Source organism: Manacus candei, unplaced genomic scaffold (assembly GCF_025592945.1).
Source record: "Manacus candei isolate 608988 ecotype Guabito, Panama unplaced genomic scaffold, ASM2559294v1 h1tg000017l, whole genome shotgun sequence".
NCBI classification, from domain to species: domain Eukaryota; kingdom Metazoa; phylum Chordata; class Aves; order Passeriformes; family Pipridae; genus Manacus; species Manacus candei.
This window is the reverse complement of record NW_026138065.1, coordinates 22,145,361-22,164,023: the sequence shown is the minus strand read 5'-3', so window position 1 is coordinate 22,164,023 and position 18,663 is coordinate 22,145,361. Positions and strand designations below refer to the sequence as shown.

Below are 18,663 nucleotides of genomic sequence, written 5' to 3'. Positions count from 1 at the left end.
CTCATTTTTTCCTTTTTTTTGCTCATAATCTTAATTTAGAGGTCCAGTTACCATTAAAACTCTGCTGAGTTGATGTATTTAGGACATCTGGCCAAGTTTCCTATTGATCTAGTGCTTTAACTGCAAGTTAACCTAATTTCAAGGAATATGTAAGTACCATCACTGAGAGAACAACAGTCTCCACAAAAAGTTGACACAAAGTAGAGACATTTACTACACTTCCACTTTTCGTGGGGAGTTTGAAAAGAAGATCACGGAGCAATCTAAAAGAAAAGACACAAACTGGAGAGAATAATAAAGAGGTATCAATCCACCATACCACACCATCTCTGACACAATGGCATGACAGGTGGAAAATAACTTAACTCTGTAAAATAGGGAAAAGGCAGTAAAAAATGAATTGTGTTACAGTTTCTAAAACCTGCCTCAATTCAAGAAACAAATGCTCCTGAGCAGTGCCAAGGTGTACAATTTTCACATAAATCTCACGTCAGCAAATGGGAAACATGTAAAATCTTAAGAAACAGTATCAGGAATATCAGATTTGTTAAAACCATTAAGATCACTGATTTAGAAAGGTCCCATCTTCAATCCCAAAGGCCCTCCTCATAGGATCCATCCTATGCCATTTGTTTTGATTTTCTCCAATGAATGATATGGCAGACTGTTCCCAGAGAACATATTTCCTATAACTGATGCACAGTTTTGCTGGATATAAGCATAACTAGAGGCGTGTCCTTCAATGGTCAGTTCCTTTCTTTTCTGCAGGTTAACTAAGTTAAAGCTTCAAGGGAGAATGTTTGAATCAGTTTCTTTCGAAAATACAGGCAAGATCTTACTCCTGTTACATCATTATATAGTAATGTAATAAAGTGTTCTCTCTTGTTCAGAACTCCCTGCCTGTTTTTATACCATTCTTCTGCATATATCTAGTCTAGATTAAAATTAGTAGAAAAAAACCTTGAACATCTAAAAATAGATTCAAATTTGACCTCAGGATCGAAATACCTTCTGTAACAAACAAATACATTTCAGAGGGAGGTTCTGATGCAAAGAGAAGGTTGCCAGGTCAAAGAAAGGGAAAGGAAAAGGAGGAAGAAACAGGTTTGTTTTGCTTAAATTAACAGTCCTGTATATAATTTTGGATCTTATGACAGTAACGTGAGGATACAGTGATGGGCAAAATCTAAATGTGGAAAACTGAACCACACAGAGACTTTATTTGCCAATATCTCTCCAGACCTTTACTTGTGTTGTTTCCTGTATTTATACAGGATAAAAGAATGAGTAAGTAATTTTGACTCTTGGCTTTTATTAATCATTAAGCAATGCAGTGTCATTGGTTTGTTACACAGTATTGTGCAAAGCACACACAGCCTTTAGTGATCATTCTCTCAAGAGTTCCTGCTGGAGAAAGAAAAGTGCACTCACTGCAACATATTATGGATCTTGTCATCTCCTTTTCCTTTAAGCCTATGTCTATTTTCCTGATCACAGAGGTGACAGCAGTTACATTTTTTCATGGGGAACTCACAGAACCCAGGGAACTCATCTACACTCAGGAACAATTTGTGTGCCCTTTGTATCCAGTTAAGTTAGAACTTATGTGCATCTGTTTCTTGGTGCTTCCTTTTTCAGATCAAGAAGAATGGATTAGTAATAAAAATTAATTCAGTGTATCTTTCCTTTAGATATAAGTTGTAGTTTCATAATCTGGCTTTCAAAGGAATGAAAGAAGCCTTAAAACCATATGATGATTATACTAAGACCATTTCTGGTACTCTTGTCAATAGTATCAAGTATGGATATTTTAAGTTGTGATTGTGCTCCCTGGACCTAGTAATTTTATTATATTTATATCGTAACAAAGATATATAAATGTTTCAAGCAAAATCTTCTGTGAACTGGCCTGTGTACTTTGATTATATAGACAGGAAAAGTATATTAAAAAAAAACAGGAAGTGAATGTAAAATTACAGAACATTAGGAAATCTTCTGTTGAAATGATTGCTTCTGAAGGCAAGAAAACAGTGTCCTTAGTAATTAAAAATTTTTAACGTTTCAATCAAAAAAGAAAGACAAGATGAAAGTAGCACTAAAAAAATTCCCTGTTCATATATGTCAGGTGAACTTATACAGTAATAGTTGAAAGGTCACTACATACTTAATGGACAGAGACATTGGAAAAGGTGCTCCATAATATGCCCGAGGCTCTTTCTGCAAGAAATTTTGAATTTCTGATAAAGCTTCAATATAATTCAATTATTACTGATTTTTTTGGTGAACTAGTATCATAGAGTCACAGAATAATAGAATATCCTGAGTTGGAAGGGACCCACAGGGATCATCAAAGTCCAACTCCTGGCCTTGCACAGAACACCCCAAGAATCACAACCATGTACCTGAGACTGCTGTCCAAAAGCTTCTTGAACTCTGTCAGGCTTGGTGCTTTTTCTGCTTCCCTGGGGAGCCTCTTCCAGTGCCCAACCACCCTCTGGGTGAAGAATCTTTACAACAATGAGAAGAGGCTTGGATGCTTAGAAATCACAAACACAGTTTTGGATTGAAGTGTACATACACTTTCTGGTCAAGTTGCTCAGAAACTGTCCTTGCAAGAGGGTTATACACATTTGTTTGGTTTGAGGGTGCTAGTTATAAATATCTTGAAATATTCTTCTGCTTGTGGGTTTGTTTCATTAAGTTATTTTGTACATAACCTCTCATCTTTTTACTCAGTAAATTCTACTCTTATTTTAGTTCTTACTGTCTATTAAATTGAATGTCACAGTCCATAAGAATGTATAGCAGTATGTTCAAAAGAAAAAAGAAAGAAATAATGAGTCAATTGTATGTGTTTTAGTGGGACAGGAGAACTTTGGGAGATAAAGCAGAAAACTTTGAGAGCAACATAGTATTTGGGAAAAAAATACAAAGCCAATGGAAGTGAACTGTTTGTTCTTCCTTCCCTTAGAAGTAGCTCTGAAGAAATGTATAAACTTCAGTAGAGATATACTAAATTTGCAGTGGATTGAGTGAGAAGACCTTGGTTTCCTGTTTAGAAATATTCTTTTCATGGCCCCTAGAAAAATAAAATATGTGTGTGTTTAGTAATGCACATGGTTAATATTCCCATCGAGATCTGCATTTGGAAGGAGGATAGACATATGCCAATTTAAATAGACTCTGCTTGCCAGGAATCACTGACTTAAACCTTTTTTTTCCCCTTAAATTCTGCATCTGTTAAAATTCTGTATGAAAATAATTTACGACAAAATTTTATGCTTTATTTCTTCTTTTAAGTAATGTTTATGTAATTATGTCACCCAATTACTTGTATTAACATACCCTTGTGCACTTGACGGTTTTTCTTCACAGCAGTTGCCATTACAATTTGAACAAAAATATTCTCCTCAGACAAGCATCTTTTATGTGAAGGCGCTTTTAACAGAAAGAAGCTGTTTCTTGTGAAAAAGGAATAATTCTTGTGACAACAATTGTTGACCTTTTTTCCCTTTCTTTTTGTTTTGTTTTGTTCATTTAGTCTGGCTAAAATTACATACATATTCATGTATTTTAATAAGAACAAAGCATTACTCTTGGATATTTTCCATAAATTTGTTCTCATAAGCAATTTGATAGACATCTACTATAACTGTAATGGGGGAAGTTTGCAGTAAATCAGTCTGCATGGTTTAGAAAACCAGAATTTATTTCCCAAAGGCCCAGCGTTACCTATGAGATTAGAAGAAAATTGTCACTGTTTCTGTTTTAGAGTAGGGGCATTTTATAATTAGACTATATCATCTAATTGTTTAAAATGTATCATGTTTTGTTAAAGTGAAATCAATTTACCTCACAATATTAATTGTTTGTAACATTATGGGCAGTCAAAAAGTCTGGAAAACACTGAGCACATTGCAGTTATGTTTTTCACCTGGGATTTTCTGCCTTGGCTCTGATCCCCCCCCTCTTGCTAACCACAAAAGAATAGTCAATATGCTGGTTAACCAAAATGCTTCTGTATGGAAAGCTTCCATCAGTAGTATCAGTGAAGTGGTATCACTAGTAAACTTTCCATTAATTGCTCAAGTACTACCTCGAGATGAGATGCAGAGACCACAAACAGGATAACCTGTCATTCCAGTGTTCTAGGCAGACTGTCAGGTTATGAGGCTGGCAGGATATATGAGCTAATGTATAAACCAGTTACACTCAGGGCATGAATGAAGTGTTAAGCGTGTTTGGGAGAATACTTAAGATTCAAAATGAACAGTTAGATTTTTTTCATTTGTAGCCCGAGAACTTTGCCTGTATCTGTTAACTCCCTCTGTTTCATTTTCTTTTCCATTGCTGTATGAGGAAGAAAATCTGATACTTTCACATACTGTAAACATCTACCCATATAATTCAATTGAAGGACTGGAGCCTTCTCTTGTAAAATTAAATACCTTAAAAAAAATATGCCCTATTTTGCTCCTCTCTTAATCTTAGCATGAGGACTTGATTAATTAATTTCAGTGGGTTTCTGCTCAGTTTCATTTTCTGATTCTCATATATGCACAGTTCTTTGATAGTGGTGTTCTCGGAATAACAGGGGAAAGGTTATATACAAGCAAAGGAAAAGGCATTTTAAAAGGATTTGTTTGAATAATGATATATAAATACAGAAATACCTATTTAAAAAATGTAAAGGCTTTCAATTTTGACCGCATTACTTCAACTAGATCTTCCATTGACTCCTACAATACTCTTCATACTCTGGAAAATGTTGGGGCAAATGTTTGTATACTTTTTTTAATACAAACTTAGATACTTTGTATAAAATGGAAATAATTATTTCTTGAGTTCTGGGGCTGGAATCATGAGCCTCTGTAGAGACCATTTGTAAAATCCCTTCCTGGCAAGGCCATTTGGAATGTTTTTACCTATCACCTCCAGAAACCATAATATATGCAGAGAATGTACCTCCTTTTTATTTTTTTTTTGTTTTCACCTTTCAAAGCAGTGCTACAGTACTAATAGAAACAATTCCACCACATTGACATTTTACATAATTGTCTTTATTTTACTCTGATATGCCTCGATTTGATGCCCTCTAGCCACTTAATTTTGAAATTTTGGTGTTGTTGTTGAACAATCATTACTTTAACGCAGTGCAAATAGTGAAGCAAAAAAACTTAGATTTTTTCTTCCACATTAACTCTGAGATTTTCAGACAGAAGTCACACTGCACAGGAAAATGCTGTGATGTGCTATGTCAGTACCTTCCAGTCTGAATATATTAACCCAGATCACTGTTTTTTTTCCTGCTGAAATAGCAGACAAAGACTCTGCTTTTTAAAATAAACAACTACTCAGACAAATCAGAAAGGGAATAGAAAACAGAAATTTCAAACTCCTGATAGTCATAAAATGTGCCCATCTCTACTATGTACTCATATAAGCCACTATTGAACTTTACTCTTGTAGCAGATAGAATTGTAAGAAGTAAAAAGTTACAGTACATGGACAGGAAGAGCAAAGTACAGAAAAGCCATATAATTTGCCAAAGACACCTGAAACTACTAATATAAGATCTTCATTTATCTTGAAATTAGAATTATCCTGTAGTTATACTGCAAGATTACTCTGGGACCCCAAATGAAACTCTGCTGTGTAACTCATATCTAATCCTGAAAAACATTTGCAAACAGAATAACAAAACAGAAGACAAAATTCACATATTTTTTCTGCAGAAATAAAGCCAAAAATTAAGAATATCTGTCACATTTTCCAAGTCAAGCCAGTATTTTCATATGAAGTCAATGCATAGGTTTAAAAGTACCCCATTGTATTTAACATCATTACTTTAGATATTCTAGCTTCCACTGCAGTCTCTTGTATAAGTAAAATTGATAAGGTATACTTACACAATACTTACACTATAAATCGTGATAAGATATAATACTCCTAAAAGTGTGTTAGCTGCAACCAGAGGGTGTAAACTTCTTGGGCTGTTTTCCCATTGTGCCACCTTTGCGCCATAAAATAGCATGCAGAAGACAGGGGGAAGAAATTCAGAATTTTGCTATACCTTTTGTGGAAGCTCGAAGGATAAAGTCTGAAATTGATGCAATTCCACAAGTATTTACTCTTTAAAAGAATTAAAAAAAAAGAAAAGGGAAGAATTGCATAGTGTTTCACCAACAGAAATGTAGTTCATAATTACTCAATACATAAATAGGAGAAAGACTGCAGGGTATTGTTAAAAAAATTGCTAAGAGAAAAGACAATGTCAAAATGGTATTTTCATGAATAAGCCTTGGAGAAGTCCAGAATTCTATGAGAACACATATATTTGCACTAAGGTGAGTTTAGATTCAACTGGCAATATAAAGCCACCTTAACCATAAATTTAAGTCTCGCTTAATTTGCCAGATAAGTGCAATTTGGTAGCTAAATTTTGTTCATCTTACTCTTGCACAGTTCATCACAGAATGGCTACTCCTTGAGGAAGATGAAAAAGATTTTGTGCCAAAGGACAAAAAAAAAAAGAGAAGAGGATAATAAAACAGAAAAGAAAAAATAATCCCAACCTTAGGAATCATGTGTGTTAGGGTAAAAAACTAAATATGTCAATGAACTTTTACATCTGTTTTAAAGCTCTAGTATAATAAGAGGCATCCTTTAATTTACTCTGGTTCTGTTCCAGCAAAATGAGATCACTTCCTCTTGATAGAAATCCTAATTCTAGGAGATTTTTCTTAGTCCCAGTAGAATTGATATGATTTTGTATAACTGTTTCAACTCACGCTGTTAAGAACTTTCCCGTGACTTCTGGATCACAGATTAATTCCAGAATCCCACATCCTCCAAGTCACTAACTGAAATACTGTGAAACTGCACATTACTGTATCTGAAAAGGGTATTGAGATCTTGTTCATGCTACTGGTACTTCACAGTCCGATTATTATAATGCATTTCATTTCAATCTTCCCTTCTCTCTTGAGAGTTGCCAGCAAATGGTCCAGAACTTCAGTTAGACTTCTTTTCTATTAGAGTTGTCACTACCATAGCTCTTGAATTCTTTATAAGCTCTAGTGATGTGATCTAGAATAAAGGCCTGCTTTTGACCTTCAGGCATTGGTATGGCCTTGCTCAAACTTACTTTTTGACCTTTCTGTCTCCTGGCATTCCATGTCCTCTCCTTGGATCATCAGCCAAGCTGACTTTCCCAGTCTGCACTTGTCACCTTAAAGTAATGGTTACAAGTGTATTGATGCAGTAATGACTTTACAGCCCAGCAAGCTCCACTTCATTAAATTGGTTGTAATTTGAACTCTGAAACAAGATAGCATCTTCTGTAATTATATTTAAATAAATTAAGGTAAGAACTGTGGTATTTAGTTAGTGATACATTGCCTTTATTTATTCTTATACCTTGTCCCAGGACGTTGTATGCATAATTAAAAAAATAAGGCATATACTACCATATAGTATGGTTATGATATATAAGCACATTGACATGAAATTTAATGGTGCAATTAGCAACAGTATTTTCTCTGTTATTCATAAAAGCTGTTGCAGTATTTTACACTGCTTCCTGGTAATTAGTATATTAGTAATCCAGGTAGTGGGGAGAGAACTATTATGTAATGTTAACTGCTTAATTTCAGAAACATCAGGGCTTTATACATACACAATCCTAGTTCCACATTGCTTTTCTGTCACAGTTTACAAATATGCACGTTTTGCTGCTACACAGGCTGTTCCTCACTTTGGAAAATTGAAGGAAAATAAGTAGAAGCTTTATAACCTGCATTCACTGGCCTAATTTCAGTCTCTTTAAAATCAGCGTGAGTCTAGCATCATTCCAGTGAAAATCTTGTAGTATAACTCAGAAAAGGTCAAATTTAGGCACTAGTAACTAAGTGCATAGAGCATATCTCTTCCAAAAAAGAAACAGATTGTTTTTTCTATGTTCTTATATGAAGTATAAAAGATATTCTTTTGTAATATTTGAGAGCTAATAATGGGATAACGGGTGTTGCATGTTTAATGCAACAGAGAAGCTGTCATGTTTCTCTTTTTTTATTTTCTTCTTTCTTTCCGCACATTCACCTCTTCTTGAACAGAAATAAAAGGTTCAAGGCTTGTCAGCATCAGTTTATAGATAGCTGTTTAAAAATAATGAGGTATTGGGTATTGTAAGGCTCAGGGCTGTCTTGCCAGACTCATTTATTTCCATTCACCTTTTGTCAGAATTGCAGACAGAAGACATTCAATTAAAACTTGTCACCTGTTGCCTGTGACCTAATTTGTATTTGTGAGTGTCACAGATTAGGATATGGAGCCATTAAAAAATGTAAAGCAACAGTAGGATTCTTAAACATTTTATTCCACATTTTCTTTGAGTGAACATCTTTGTTTATGGACTGTTCTTCAAAGGAAATCAGTTGGGCTAAGAAATAATAGAACTTATTTACACGAAATCTCATTTACATGGGAAAACTGAGGGGATTTTATGCACATTCTTTTGTGTTTTAATGCATAAATGACAGTGCACAAATTTTCAGCATGTAGATGATTAGTTCATGCCAAGTTAATGTTCCTTTGAAGAGGTTGAGTACTGAGCTGTGTAAGTAATACATTTATCAGTTCTTTTGTCAAACTGAAAAAAACAAACCTTTGGGCTTTAACGTAAGAGATGTTTTTGTCAGTTCCTTTGCAAAAATCTATCTCATCCTTCTCATCTCCTCCTCCCAGGACAAAAATGAAATTTCTGAAGTTGCTTACATTTGGTTGCCTAGAAACTTTGTTAACTATTAAACATAAGCAAAATCTGAAATAAAGGATTGGTTTGAAGCACTTGTTTTACAAAAGCAGTATTTTTCTTTTTTGATTTTTCAACCTGGAATAATTCACTAAGTATTTTAATTAGCCTGATTATTTTGGTTTTTTTAATAATAAACTGTTTTTTGCAAATTGTTGTCAGAGGAACAGATCAATTAGACAACTTATAGTCACAGAGCAAGTTAGATATTAAAATAATAAACCCGGTTTTGTCTTTCAATTATATAGGTTGGTTCATGAACTAAATTGTTTTATAGGAACCTCTAGGGGACAGCCAATTTTATCCCATATTAACAAATACTTTTTGGTACTGACTGAATGTAAAGTAGGAAGATGATTTTTAGACTTCCTATGCTACACTAAGTAATGTGTTTAATTGTGCAGATAGCTATCAGAAGACAAAACACTAAAGCCTTCCCCTGCTAATTGTTAGTTCAGTTGTAGATCAGGAAAGCTTTAATGTGAGTCATAGCTTTTATCTTCTTTGATGACTTAGGACTCTGTTTTCAAAATCTTGCCTGCCTAGTAGACCCATATTTTACATCTCTAACTGAATTTTTACCTGCATATGGTATCCAGATACTTCATAAACTGATTTCAGAAGCCCTCTGGCATCTTTGTAATTCAGCACATAAAACAATATGCAGATCCAGAAAAAAAAGATAGCTCGTATTATCCTATTTCTTCATGCACTGATACTTTCTGCACCTTTACCTTACTGAGAGAGATCTTTCATGGTTTAAAGTGGAAGTATTTTTTCCACTACAAATCTTTCAGACTGAAGGGTTAATGCACTGGCCTGTAATGCTAAACTAGAGAGGTTACTGAAGAGTCTACAGAGTATCTAGGTGACTGTGCATTCTTAGGTGTAAATACATTCTGTCTGTGTTCATAGTGGAAAAATAACTGATTTTTCTGTTCTATGTGAATAAAAGCAAAACACAGAGTTTATAATATTCACTCAAGCTTACTCAGCAATCTTAGAAATAATCACAGTATGTTCAAGTGAACTGGAACACTCTATCAAGAGGCTGTCCCAAAGGAGAACCACATCCAAACCTGCCAGTAAAATTCTTTTTGCACTTTCCAGTTTCACTGTTAATCTGGGTTTTTTTTTTTTCCTCTGTTACTGATATTCCTCTGAAGCTTGCCCAGATGCAGATATGTGGATATTCATTCTTACCAGTCTCACTGTAAAATTTAACACAATGCTGGGAATCTTGCAGACATCTGTAGGAAATGGATTGTTAGCCAGTCACGTGTATCAAAAAAAGAGATAGGAATATATTTCGTACCTATCAAATGCTGTTTTAGAGGTGGAGCTTGCCAGAGTGGCATTGATGTAGAACATTCCAGGTTGTCATAAGCCTCTTATGTAGGGTGAACAGGAAGAGAGCAGAATTTGAAATTTCTGAAGGAAGTCAAAATTGCAGGTTTGATTCTGACCTCAAACCTGTTCTTTACTGATGTGCTGGAAGGTAGAGAGGGGTTTTTGATTTATTCAAACGTTAGTTCATATTTAAATGAATTAGATTTATTTTTTCCAAAATGTAAAGCTCCACAATTAAAGGTAGAGAACAATTTCTTACAGGCAGTCCTGGTGTGAGTATGTCTTGATTTGAAGGATTGGACTAATGCCTTCCAATTTAGCCTGAGAATATCTTGTGGGTATGGAGGTCTGTGGAAAGGACAAGAATGTTTGTGGGTCAAGTGAACAAATGAATGGTGGAAACCTGTAGCCAGGGTAAGAAGGAGGGGATGGAAAAAAGAAGAGATAGGTGATAAGGGATTAAAGAGTATACTTTTAATATGGCTTGGATCTGTATGGAAAATGAGATGACATGGTTCTTTAGGATTATCATACTGAGGACCTAATTTGCAAAATCCATAATAAGGACAATATTTTTTATTATGTAGCATTGTCACAATGGGTACCTGTCCCACATGAGGTTGTCAAGGCAATGTGAGAAAAGGACTAGAATAGACAATAGAAATACTAATTTGCATTTATTGGTGAGGGAGGAACAGACAAGGAAATACAGAGAAAACGAGTTCAGGTTTGCCTATGTTAAGTTTGTTTGGATTGAAGTACATGGTGGGTAGCTCATTTGGTACAGCAGCTCTAGTCTTCAGCTATTTCTGTGCAAGACTATGTAGACACATCCACTGTAGAGCAAGCGCCCAATGTAATTTTGTTATGTGTTGGTAAGCATTTGATAGGAATCATGCAAAGATTATGTAAGGAACCAGGAGGTAATCTTTTTTGCTAGAGGCTTGTATAGTGGCTATGAAAGCATTTTTTCCCCTCAAGACCAGCTGGAGAATGTATTAGTATGTGTAATTGCTTTCTTTTAAAAAAGTAGCTATTGTATTGATTGACATAGTTTCCCTCTCTCCGTATACTACAGTCCTAGTCTAACCCTTGACTTCTGAGATTTGTAAATCATGTCTAAATCTGTTACTACCCATCACTCCTGAACAGGTGAGTTCATGAGCTGGGCATGTACTGAGATGTAAAGTGAATGTGTTGCACTTGAATGTTGGATGTAACTGGTCTCCTAACTGGTGGCAAGCCCGTTCTTCCTACTTGTACCCTTTGGGCGTTAGGGCTCTTGGTTTTGTTTATTGAAGGATTTTAAAATGAGCATTAGGGAATGCAAAGAGACAACTTCCCTATCTCTTGTGGAGCTGTGTTCAGTGACAATAATGGATGTTTTGACCCTGAAGAACTGTAATCATAATACGTACAATGCAGTTCACTGGGTGATGTTACATGAGTTTATTTGGGTGGAGGGTGTACCTTTCTTTTCACTTCATGGTTGAGGACTGATAGGATGAGTGAACTGAGTTGCTGAAGACTCTGGCAAGCCACGTGCACAGCAGAGCTAAAGCAGATTTCTACTTAACTTCTCCCTGGTACATTAGCTAGATGCCACAATATCCTCCTTAGTAATCTGAATACAGACTGTGTGGAATTATAGCAGTTATATCTGTGATCAAGATGTAAAGCTCCTCCTGCACCAAATGAAGATTTTTGTGGAAAAAATTGTTTTTCTTTCTTCCCTTTGTTTTTCTTACAGAGGAGGCATCAGTTGTTACTGTCTTTAAAGCAGATAAATATATCTTTATGTAATGAATTCTCTCATACAAGCTGTAGGAGTTACAGGTGAAAATGCATGAATATACTCAGGAACCTCTGGGTTTCAGTTTGCTATCTGCCAAACTTCGAAGTTTTTATGGAATATCAGATGGGTACAGTTTCTTAAGCAGTATCTTGCATTGTGTTTACTTCCATAAGGACTCTTGGGAAGTAAAATACCACTTAGGGTGTGTTGGATTATCAGAAATTGATTCTAAAGTAGCTACTTTTTTTGTAGTAGTAAGAGCAAGGAAATATTAGGAGCCAAAATGATGGTAAACTCTGTATCAGTTTTAATGAAAGGGTTATAAACCTCTAATTTATAGTCTGTTGGTATTATGTTATCAAAAACGTTTTCACATTAGAATTAGTACTATTATAGACCTAGGTAATTTTAAAATGTGCAATACCATTGCTCCCCAGTTATTTAGAACTTTCTTTTAAGGAAAGCCTTATTTGGAGGTATAGCTGTGTATATTACATGAGGGTGTGGGTCTAAGTACAATTTTGCTATTGTGATATTTGTCTGTATTTCCTTCCATTGAGTATGTGAATGGCTCGTATCTCATCAAATGAAAAGGAGGTAAAAAAATTGTTCATCTTGGTAGATTTATATTTTTTTAATTTAAGCTTCAGTTCCATTACCTTTTGATTAAACATACTTCTGTCTGCTGCTATCCATCTTTTATCACTATGGAATCTGCTGCCAAGCAGAAAGAAGGATGGCATCTGAATTATGCAGAAATCATTTTCTATCTATTTTTCTTCAAATGCTGGGCAGTCTTTTTCATAATCCCACCAATATTGCATGTGGCTAGTTCGAATCCTCTGCCTATTTCTGAATATTCAACTATCAAACCTTGGTCTTTTGCTATTTGTTTTTATGTCAATGTATTGTCCTGGATGTCATTTGCTTCAGTTGTACGTCAAGCTCCCAATTCAAGGGTGAAGAACAGTGAGTTATCATTAGTTCTGAAAAGATTTGAGCTATCAGTTTTTAAAGTGGTCTTGTAGTTGTGCATTTCTAAGTATAACTTTAAAACCAAACAAAAATAACCATGTTCTGTTGATCGGATCACCATCAATTTTATCAAATAGCTTAGACCACAAATCAGTCACAAGTTATGTAGGTAATTACCATAAATAAGATTTCATTCATAATTATACACTTATTGACCTCTTTGGGTATGTGGTTGGTTTTTAATGTGATTCACAAAAGCATAATTGGTAGCATACAATGAGAAGGGTGCTTCTTGAGTTTGACAGAGTGAAATACACAGTCTTCTGCAGTAAAACAAATGGAATTTCACTGTTAAGTAGAGGTGATCATTACCCACTTTCCTGGTGGGCAAAAGCTATTGAGCACTGTTGTATACAATTCACTGCATTATAGTCGCAGATGTTGGTTGTGTCCTTAAGTCAAGTATCTTCTGTGTTAGTAACCTTTATAGATGCCAACAGTGCGTCTGGGTGCTTGAGAATCACGTGCACACAAAGCCTTCCCTGCGGAGAGAGGAGCATGGAATTAGATCTGTAAAGTGCTGTCTTCCTTGGGTCAGCTTGTGAGTGTTGTCATGTGTTAGCTTCATGTCAACTTGGACAGTAGGAGATAGAACAACAAAAGAAAGAAAGGAAAAAAAGCAAGAAATACAAGCAAAGAAGGAACAAGAAATACAAGCAAAGAAGAAACAAAACCTCCCCAACAAACAACAGTTGGCCCTGGATTTCTGGCTAGTTGGGAAAATAATTTTTCTTCATCAAAACCCAGTCAATCCTCTTTATTTTTTAAGAATGAAAGGGGATTGACAGATGTTTGCTGGTGACTAGACTGCGCTACCAGTGCAGGTTCATAAACAGTAAACTCTGTGCTGTGTTCTTCTTGCTGTGCACATAAACCATAACTTCTTTGGTGATGGCTTCCCCTGCTGTCCAGAAGCCAGTTCTGGAGATAGTTTGTGCAAGGGAGAAGAGAGATGGGAAGTAGTAGAGTAGAGCACAGTAATGGCAGTAGAAAATATAAATAGAGGGAGGAGAGCTAAAATAGACAATGAAAAGAAGAGTGAGAAAGTGAGTTACTCTTTTATTACATTGCTCACAGGGATCATTGATAAGTAATGTGTCCTTGCATTCTTGTGTAGTTAAGTCCATGTCATCAGGGACAAATTTTGCACTTGGTGTTACATGTCCTGTTGCCCTGCATATGTGCCAAGTTTTTCAACTTCAATATTATGTTACTACTTTGTTATAGTCACATTCATCCTGGTTGTCTGGAAATTTGCCTGGGTGACTCAGAAAGAAATATTTCATTGTTTTATAGGACCTACCATCTTTCCACCTTTTTTCATTTTGTTGATGAGAGCAGCTGTAGCTTGTTTCAGGAAAGTAAACTCCTATATATCTGTACTAAACAGGTAGCAGAGTGCTTTCTTAAAGCAATGAACAGTATGGAGGTAGAACACAAATGTTAATTCATTGTTGATGACATCTAAATGCACAGCTGTACAGTTTCTTTCAAACCTTCATGAACCATTTCAGGTCTTTAAGCCACATATATATTCTGACTTTACTAAGGATACTTAGTTTGTACCCTCTGGCTATGTTAATCCATCTTAATTAGAAGCATTGGTTTTGACTATCTAAACTTTATACAGCACTCATTGTTTCTAAAGTTCTAATTCTCTGTACTGCTCTACTCATAGTATTAGGCTTCTGTATCTCTGAACTTCTGCTTCTGGCAAAGATGACTGAAGATCGGACTCTTTCAAATGGAAGCTAAACTTGTTAGCTGTTTGTAATAATATGTAAAAATGAATGAATGGTTTTAAACAAACAGGAAATTATGCTGTATATTGAGTCTTGCATGTGTGAAAATCCAAACATCTTGCAAATACTTGTAGTGCTGATTTCCATTGCTTTCTGAAATGAATCTTTTGAAATAAACATGCTTTTAATATAAATATTGGAAGGCAGGAAGTAGAAGATTGTTACCTTAAAGGCAACCTCATAATACATTTAATTACATGTTTGCTTATTTTTCCAAATGTAGGTGTCCGCCTAGACAGAGTACGTGGAGGTCGCCAGAAGTACAAGCGCAGAATAGATGCAGAGAATAGCCCGTACCTGAACCCTCAGCTAGTTCAGCCAGCAAAAAAGCCATGTGAGTACACCAGATACACAAAATTTCTCTTTGAGTACAAGGTATTGACTCCTAGTCCTCTTTGCTAAGCTCCTTCTGACTGGAACAAGGGTTTGGTCAGAGGATATTGCCATGAAGACTATATCAATTTAGCTGTTAACAGGTTTTGTTTTAAATATGCTCATCTTTCTCAAGTGGAGTTGAACAGAGAGTGTTTTTTACAGGTGGAAGTGTAAAAAGCATGGTTTATGCAGTGCAAATTTTACATTTACAGGTTATCTTTATTTTCAGTGGTACATAAAATGGTTCATACTGTGATCATTAGCTCGTTGAGGCTTCTACTTTCAGATTTCACAAGAAAGTGATTTTTGTAGTTTTCACTAACTAAATGAGTTTGACTGCTCAACCTCCCAATGAAAATACATTAAGAGCCTCATTAATTTATACCTATAGATTAATACACTACCTAGCATTAGATTAAAACAGCAATATGCCACACTAATAACAAAGAAGAGATTGGTAGTTTGGGCTCTAGTACCCTCTTCGATTTTTTTGCTTTGTTTTGTTATGTTTTAATAATGTCCTTGATTGTATCTTGCTAGGCTGAAATTAAGAGGGAGAGAGAGAGATGATCATCTCATTGCTAAAATACAAGTTCCATCCTCTTTGCGATTAACTAAAAATAGTTAGGGGTTTTGCTTTGCAGCTTATATAAACTCAAGCAGAGACTGTACTAATTCCATGAAGTAAATTTAATAGCATTATAGCTGTAGTGCAAGAGGTTGGTGTATTACCCTGAAAAGGCATAACGCCGTATTAAGTATTGTAAACTCCTCTGAATTCAAACGAGAATACACATGTCCAGTTGCTCCTGCAGAGAAGGTTAATTTGCTCCTAAAATGGATAAGTAAACCAGAGAAATAAGGAGGGCAAATTCCTCCTTGTCTCCCATTTGCCTCTGCCCCTAAGCCTCTGACAAAACACATGTCAGTTTTAGCCTCTTGAAAATACCTGGCTGTATTGAAAATGGAATTTGTTTCCGATCGTGTTCCCCAGTAGGGGACAGTGCTGTGTACAATACGTTTGAGCATATGGGGATCTGGAGAGCAAATAAACAGTCTTTGAACTCTAAGTGAAAGGGCATTTTAGCTGTGTCAGAGAAAAAACAGCCAGTTTTACATAAAATTAAGGCTTAAGTGAACATATGGCATAGTTTCCTTTTGCCTTTCCAAAAAACATTATGCTGATTATATTCCTTCAATTGTCCAATCTGGCATCTTCTACTCAGCCTCCATAAGCTGTCCCACTGTTCTGTAAATACAATCTAGGGCTGCACTAAGCAGATTTTGCACATTATAATAAAAACTTTCTGATAATACAATAAAATTTAATAAACTCTAATGCTTAATTTCATTAGAGGTTTAGTTTTCCTGGGTGCACAGATTTTCAGTTTTTCAATTACTTGATATTGTCATTGAGTAGAAAGATTGGTAACCTAACATACCAAAAAAGCCAAGACCAAACAGACCAAAAAAAAAAAAATAAATTCCAACCCAAAAGCTGCAAGCTCTTAAGGCATGAACTGAGGTTAATGCAATTGTACCAAAACCCAGGAATCTCTGTGTAAACCCATGATTACTGCAAAGTGGTACATTACCTTTAAGACTTTAACTACACCAATTTCTTTAAGCTCCATTTGCCTGAGATAAACTAACCTCCTCATAAATCATTGCTCATTATCTAAGTGCCTCCCTTTTTCTTAGCTTGTCCAATTACAAACATTTCTGTAACAAACATTTCTAAAACTTAATTTTCAAATCTTGACAGATAAGTGTCCAGACTTGAAAGAGTTGAATTGGGTTTGTGTGGAAGTAGCCTGGGAGATTTTCTGGACCCAGACTGATAGTTTGTGTGTAACAAAGGCGCAGGAATGAAAATTGGGTTCTATTGATTCTAATTAGGGAAACATTAAATAAGATTTACCTAGAAACAGTGCTCATGGCTATTCAATTTCCTGAGTGATGGAGTTTTCTAAGTACATCCAAAATTTTCCAATGTTTTATACTAGTGCATGAGCCAATACATGTAGCTTTTTCCCTCTACAGGGCGAGAACAGGTGCCTGGAGGAACTTTCCTACAGCTGCTTCTGATCTATAGTGTATTTTCCAGCTTCACCATGGACTCTAATGGTCTCCTTGTAGATCTTATTAATTGCAAAATCAAAAAAAAAAAAAAAGAGATTTTGTGAATCCTGAATCAAAATATACAATATTCCTGAATCATTTAGAGAATACCATTGGTGAGGAACCTCATGCAAAAATGGAAGAGGTTCTTTGGCCATTTCTTCTGTTGTATGGAAAAAACCCCCATAACTTGGGGATGAGAGGACATTCATTTATAACTGGTTAAAACATCACAAAGTTGAAGTCCTCAACTACATATGTTTAGATGTTAAGAAACTCTGTAATTCATTTATTCTACTTTTCAAACCATGTAAAAATATTGGAATTTGGGAGGAAGTAATATTAATTTTTCTCTCTCCCATGTTTTCTGTGTGAAATTGAACAGGATATGAAGAGACTGTTTAAAAGAATTAAAAAAATGTCTAAAGGCTGTTTGCCAATATAAGTTGAAACTATCACCTGTCATCTTTAAATAAGAATAGAATTCTTCATTAATCAGTTTGATAATCAGGAGAATATTGAGATCAAGAATTGCTCAGTTGGCCTGATTCCTATAGTTCATAAAAGCATGAATGTATCCCCTTGTAATAAAACATGCTTGATGTGATGGTTTCCAGTTGGCTCTTGCACTTATTATATGAAAGACTAACATATATCACAACTTCTGACACACAAATTTGGAATAAGGCAAAAATTGTTGAGACAGTAGATCAGAATCAAGGAGTCTGTGTCACAAAAGAGCTATAAAGTATCAGAAATCTGAATCAAGTGAGTATGTTATGGAAATATGTCATGGGCACTGCTGGGCAAGTCACATCCCAGTCAGCTTCCATTGCAGGAGGACAGTGTGTTCCATCCTGTGACTTATATGCAGATGGCGAAAATTATACTAATTCTGACAGCTTTCTCTCCAGTCAGAAAATACTTGGCATCTTCTCCATTTATATCAAGCCCCATAACTCTTTATCCCACCAAAGGGAACAGATTTGTGTAAAATGACTGAAAGGTGCCTTTTGGGCTTTAAATTCTGATGGTGCATTTGAGGTCACATGAAGAATAAAATGTAACTATATTGGGAAATATAGTAATGTATCCTGTATTAGGAGGCTTAATGAATTAGTCCGTTTTCCATTCTTCAGTTCTGCCTTCTCAGAGTAATAAATCAGGCTCCTGTATAGAGATAAAATATTTCCATTGTGCCTTCACATAGTGCTCATTTTATGTTTATCCTACTTATAGAACAGCAACACTGTATTGTAAATCTTCCAGGCTCTTCTCCTCTTTTTTCCTCTCTGCACTTTTCCATATAACTTAATTGATTATTCCAAATAGATTTCACAAGTCATCTGGATGAAAAAGTAAATACTACACAC

The 18,663-nt window shown here is 35.4% G+C and overlaps 1 protein-coding gene across 36 annotated transcripts in view; it reads left to right on the top strand.

Moving 5' to 3' along the window:
- The window catches only part of ESRRG (estrogen related receptor gamma), a 379,094-nt gene that overhangs the window by 310,840 nt on the left and 49,591 nt on the right, over nucleotides 1-18,663 (top strand). For all 36 annotated transcript variants that reach the window (XM_051782962.1, XM_051782947.1, XM_051782968.1 and 33 more), the window contains one exon: nucleotides 15,018-15,128. In XM_051782962.1, the coding sequence (XP_051638922.1) occupies nucleotides 15,018-15,128 (111 nt within the window). The remainder of the gene's footprint in view (nucleotides 1-15,017; nucleotides 15,129-18,663) is intronic.